The sequence below is a fragment of the Syngnathus leptorhynchus genome, chromosome 1 (assembly GCF_054491065.1).
Source record: "Syngnathus leptorhynchus isolate UIUO chromosome 1, UIUO_Slep, whole genome shotgun sequence".
Classification (NCBI taxonomy): Eukaryota; Metazoa; Chordata; class Actinopteri; order Syngnathiformes; family Syngnathidae; genus Syngnathus; species Syngnathus leptorhynchus.
Window position 1 is genome coordinate 1,207,981 of NC_141195.1, and position 6,000 is coordinate 1,213,980.

General features: G+C 42.5%; 1 protein-coding gene across 5 annotated transcripts in view; it reads left to right on the forward strand.

Annotated features, from left to right (window-relative positions):
• lama5 (laminin, alpha 5) overlaps positions 1-5,483 on the forward strand; it is a 237,792-nt gene extending 232,309 nt beyond the window's left edge. For all 5 annotated transcript variants that reach the window (XM_085923196.1, XM_085923231.1, XM_085923184.1 and 2 more), the window contains 6 exons: positions 2,659-2,833; positions 2,907-3,207; positions 3,281-3,411; positions 4,085-4,178; positions 4,253-4,372; positions 4,483-5,483. In XM_085923196.1, the coding sequence (XP_085779322.1) occupies positions 2,659-2,833; positions 2,907-3,207; positions 3,281-3,411; positions 4,085-4,178; positions 4,253-4,372; positions 4,483-4,622 (961 nt within the window). In that variant the 3' untranslated portion in view covers positions 4,623-5,483. The remainder of the gene's footprint in view (positions 1-2,658; positions 2,834-2,906; positions 3,208-3,280; positions 3,412-4,084; positions 4,179-4,252; positions 4,373-4,482) is intronic.
• Positions 5,484-6,000: the final 517 nt, after the last annotated feature.

The following is a 6,000-nucleotide window of genomic DNA, read 5'->3' on the forward strand; positions in this document are numbered from 1 at the left end:
TATAAGTCGCACCAGCCATAAAATACACAATAAAGTAAAAAAAAAAAAAACCTATATAAGGGGCAAATTTATTTGTCAAAATCCAACACCCAAAACAGACATGAACCAGCAACAACAGGCTAAACGATACGGTATGCTAACGTGACATATACACAAACGAGGAGCTGAGAACGGGCCTGAGGTAACATTCAGAGTTATTCAAATAAGTATGACCGTAATTTTCGGACTATAAGTCACTCCGGAGTATAAGTCGCACCAGCCATAAAATGCACAATAAAGTGAAAAAAAACATATATAAGTTGCACCGGAGTATAAGTCGCACTTTTGGGGCAAATTTATTTGTCAAAATCCAACACCCAAAATAGACATGAACCAGCAACAACAGGCTAAATGATACGGTATGCTAACGTGACATATACACAAACGAGGAGCTGAGAACGGGCCTGACGTAACATTCAGAGTTATTCAAGTAATTATTACATACATAACACGTTTATCAAACCATCTGTGTCACTCCAATTCATTAAATCCATCGATCGAGCTTTATGTAAACGATGCCGTGTATGCGCCACATATGCTGACATCGGACCCGTTGTAAGTTGCATTTCTAATTATTCCACAGACCCATATAACGATATATAAACTATATTTCAAATAACTATCATATTACAACAATATTATCAAACCATCTGTGTCACTCCTAATCATTAAATCCATCGATCAAATTCCTCGTCCTTTATGTCAACAACGCCGCGCGCGCGCCGCACAGATCTAGTATATAACTATATTGTAGCGTTAACAAAGTACCAGGAAAGACGTGGGTTTGGTAAACGGCTCTTTATTTAACAAAACAAGAGTTCAACGAGCCAACAACTCAGCTCATCGGAGCATACAGGCAAACTGGGCACTAGTCTGGATGTGAGAGCAGGTGTGTGTGTAGTGTACATGAGTGAGTCTTTGGGTGTGTGAATGTGATTATTGTATGAAGCGTGTGAAGGGGGTTTGTGTGTGTGTGTGTGTGTGTGTGTGTGTGTGTGTGTTCGTTTGTGTGTGTGTGTGTGTGTGTGTGTATATACAGTAATCCTTCATTTAATGAAGATAATTTCAGAAACATTCTTATTTATTCAAATTAAAAAGAAAATAAATAAGTGTAAATATATTGTCTCAATGTCCACACAAAACTGAACCTTTATTATAGTTTTAAACACTTTTTTTAAACACTTTTTTTGTATTTTTAAACATTTTTTTTTTAATATTTTAAAGTCAAACTGACCTTCTGAAACATTCTTATTTAAATAAAAACATTTAAAAATAAGAGTAAATATATTGTTACAATTGCCACACAAGACTTTTACGAACCTTTTATGAAGTGTAAACATGTCAGGCTCCTCTCTGCTCTTGCGTGCTGGCCGGCTGATGCGGCCCCGCGGCCCAGCGCAAAGGTATCCGCACAAGACCTGTATTTTAAAACACTTTATTGTACTTTTAAACACTTTATTGTATTTTAAACACTTTTTTAAACATTTTAAAGTGTAAACGTGTCACGGGTCCTCTCTGCTCTTGCCATGCTGGCCGGCTGACGCGGCCCCACGCAATCACTTTAAACATTTTTAAAGTGTAAAAGTGTCATGGCTCTGCTCTGCTCTTGCCTTGCTGGCCGGTTGACGTGCCCCCGTGACCCAGCGTGACAAGACTTTGTGGTTTGGCGGATAAATTCAACAAAATCAAATTATACAACCAGCTTAAAAACAATTGTATTGTGGTGCCAAAATGAAAGGAGATGCAGGTGTGTCACAAAAGAACTTTACTGAACATACTCGTAAAACGAAGAATAGAAAGAACACACACCACACTCCCAACACACACTTCAACCCTTAGTTTCATGGTGAAATTCTGTATACGAACACCTATGCAACTTTAATCGCAGTGTCCTCATAACATCATGCCAGCAAAATAACTTGAGTAAGGTTATGTTTTGTTCACGTCACGAGATGTTTCCATTTTTTAAAATAAAAGCTTGTTCAGACTCGGATAAATCAGAATCAGCTTTCTTGACCAAGTTTGTGCATGCAGAACAGGGAATTTGACTCCAGTTGATCTCAGCCTCTGTATAACATTTAAGTGACTGACAACATTCAGGTAACTATCAACATCTGCCAATATATTGCATTTCAATAAGCATTTCCTGGGTAAAACGGCATAGAATTTGTAGCTACAGTTCACAGAGAGGTGACACAGCTACAGTCTTGGTGTCAAGATGGTTGGGATTGACCCTTGCTGGGAGGAGGGAATTTTTATCAGGTCCTTGCATCTTCAAAGCTGGAAAAATGACATAATGTTTGGTTCAGGGTAGTTTGAAAACACAACCAGTAGTCAGGGAAAGCATTTACGTGACAATGTAAGTTTCCTTATTGCGGGTTTGCAAACACACGTTAAAGTAAAACGTTGGCATTCTCTGGTGATTTCTTGTTACTGGATGAGTCACCAGCATGGTGTGGAAGTCTGGCATTCAGGGTCTTGGTGAGTTTGTGCAAGAAGTCCGCTTGCAACATTTCCATTACACAGTAAAGCAAAGTAGCAAGCCCTACAAATCTTTATAGTTACTGTATTAATGTTCAAATAATTTTTCCATGTTAATAAGGGGTGTTCTGTGCGCAGGCCTCACATCTCCCTAGCTGTGAGGATCAATTCATCGGAAGGTTTGATCCTCTACGCATCGGGTGGCATCCTGTCTTTGGGTGTGTCGGAGGGTCATTTGCTGCTGTCACTGGGAAAGGAGAGGAAGGTCAGCCTGCGCAGCCGCACCAGGATGGATGACAAATACTGGCACACGGTGAGGTCAATGAAATGAGGTCACGTGACGCGGTACAATGAAACTTAAGATGGCGGTTTGGCTGTGTTCTCAGGTGTTCATTAAGCGTGACAAGGACAAGATCAATATGATTGTGGATGGCGTTGGTGCTCAGTCCAGGAAGATTCCTGCAGGAGACCGCACACGCATCAGTGCACCGTTCTATGTGGGAGGAGTTCCGCCGCAATCTCCATCGTCTCCTGCCTTGCCTGGCTTTGTTGGCTGCGTTCGTCAGCTGATCATGAATGAGAGGCCTGTGGGACTCCCCGCCCACAGCCAGGGTGTGGTACCCTGTTTCCAGAAGCCTCTGCAGCCCGGTGCGTTCTTCACAGGCAAGGGAGGACATGTGGTCGTAGGTGAGCAACCATCTTCTCACTGTTGTTTGTTGCATTGTGTGATTGCGATGTGAAATCCCTGAACTTCCTTCAGATGAGCTGCTAGCTCTGGGTGGCGACCTGGAGATCCGACTGGAAGTCCGTCCGTTGTCCGATTCTGGGTTGCTGTTGCATGCTGGGAGGACATCAGGCCAGCATCTGATCTTGACACTGCGCAGAGGAGAGGTGACACTGCATCATATTTTCTCCCCATGTCTCACAATAACACGCAAATGATTCCGTAGTACCAGTTATACCACAAAACGCCCTGGTTCTGCCCTATGGTCACTTTCCTATAACGCTTTTGGAATGGGATAGTCCCTTAGAAGCTTGTCCAACTTGGTTCTATAATGCAGGCTGAGGTGGCAGTGACCTCACTAAGTAAGAGTGAGGTCTCATTCAATTGAAAGGACCCAACAAGGTGCACGCTACTCAATAAAAGTTTTACCACAAATATTACTATTTTATTTTGTTATCAGTGAACATGAAATTGTAAATGTGTTAAAGTATTGTTGTAAAACAGCATATGTATACTGTATATACAGTGTGTCTTGGCAGCGACTGGCTGTCTTTTGCTGACAAACCTAGAAATAGATTTTTCATCTGTGTAAAAGCTTCTGCGCATTTAATCGGGTGTAATTTGTTGCATCACGTTATGCAACTGCGCTTAATATTTTGAATTGCCAGTGGCCTAAACTCTTGAAATCTTGTGGCAGAACCGTGTGAACTGCGAGTGTACAGTGAAGTCTAGCACAATTGATTGGTGCCTGCTGTAATAGAGAAGCAATGAAGGCCAGAGTGAGGCCAGGCTGTTTTAGAACCTGTAATGTAAACTTTGCCTGTTGTGTAATGTGTTTAGGTGATGCTGTCCATGAACAGCGGTAAAGGTGATGCCTTGTTGTTGTTGGTCCCAGAAGAGGCACTCTGCAATGGACGTTGGCACACCATTGCAGGTCAGTGACGCAACCGAGATTCCCCCCACCATCACGTTCCCTTTGATGGCTCATGCCACGCTGTTGGTCTTCAGTGGTAAAGAAGAAGAACGTCCTGAAACTCCATGTAGATGCAGAGAGTCAGAGTGGCACCGGACCCAAACATGGCCGCTCAGCAGGGGTCAGAGAAGTAGTATACATCGGAGACGTTCCCGGTTAGTACTGTACAGTGTCCTCTGTTAATCAATCAAACTTGGAAACAAATCATCTACTCTAGCCTTAAACTGTTGTCATAACACTTTGCACTCCTCATCCTGTCCATCAGATGGGATCACCGCATCACCAGGCCTCCCCGCTTTCCACGGCTGCATCCATCATGTGACTATCAATGGTCGCCCGACTCCTTTCAACAAGATTCTGTCAGTCGGCGGTGCTGTGGGGACACACGGCTGCCCTATTGATTAGTACCAACACACGTGTATGTGTGTGTGTCTGTATGCAGTCTTAGCTTCACATTCCATGGGTGCAAATGAATGGTGGTGGGTGGCATTTGATGAGTTTATTTATATCTATATTAATATACGTTTATTGACTATTATATATCTGATATCCACACGGTGCTCCGGTGTGTACACTTGTATGTACACTACAATCACCTCCACCTGCACACTGAAAGTGTATGACGTTATTGCAGCATATCATTGCAATCCCCAAATACCTCATGCATATTTGGCCTTCTGGCGGTGAAGTGCTGTCTTTGTCTGATTACATCCCAACATGTACTATTGGGTGGAGGGGGGGCACGATCACATGATGTGAGCATGTGCACCGCGCTAATATTTCATGTATTCACTTTTGTTTCTTGTTATGCTATGCTAATCACATTCACCTTACGTTTTTCTTACTTTGTACTTTGGAATTAAACTTGTAAACACAATAAAGTTTTCTTTATTTCTTTACAATTAATAAATATGAAACCTGTTTGAGAAAATCATTCAGTATTAATACTATATTGCTGTCCACCTTTCATGGCCTTGCTGCTTCACGGATTTTTTTCACAGTGCATTGTGTTATAGCTTAAAAAAAGACACTACATAGGGGAGTCAGGTCGCAGCGGCACAGTCAGAGGCGCAGTTAAATACATGTGAGTCACAGTTCGTCCTACTATACAGTACGCACTTCGTATTGATGACTAAAATTATTATTAAACTGTAGTTATTCGTAAGAAAGCGTTTACTTCTCTTTGTCAAACAAATGATTGGGCCTGAAAACAGGTTTTGGTCTTTGGTTTCGATGTTATACATGTATAATAATGGTAAAAAAAAATAAAGGTTTCTACTTCACAGTTTTCGCCTATCACGGGTTCTTTTCAGAATGTAACCCCAGCAAAAAACGAGGGATTACTGTATTGCATGATGAATACAAATGCATCAAGCTTTGACTACCCTCCATCCATTTTCTATACCGCTTGTCCCCACGGGGGTCATGGGCGTGCTGGAGCCTATCGCAGCAGTCATAGGCGATGGACACCCTGAACCAGTTAGCAGCCAATCGCAGGGCACAAAGAGACAAACAACCATCTGCACTCGCACTCACACTCAGGGGCAATTTGGAGTGCTCAATCGGCCTACCATGCATGTTTTTAGGATGTGGGAGGAAACGAGTGCCCGTAGAAAACTCACGCGGGCACAGGGAGAACATGCAAACTCCACACAGGGAGGGCCGGAGGTGGAATCGAACCCACACCCTACTATTAGGGGGATATGCTAACCAATGCGTTACCGAGCTGCCCAGCAATGCTTACCAAATGTAAAATATAAAAAATAAATGCATTACTAAAGGT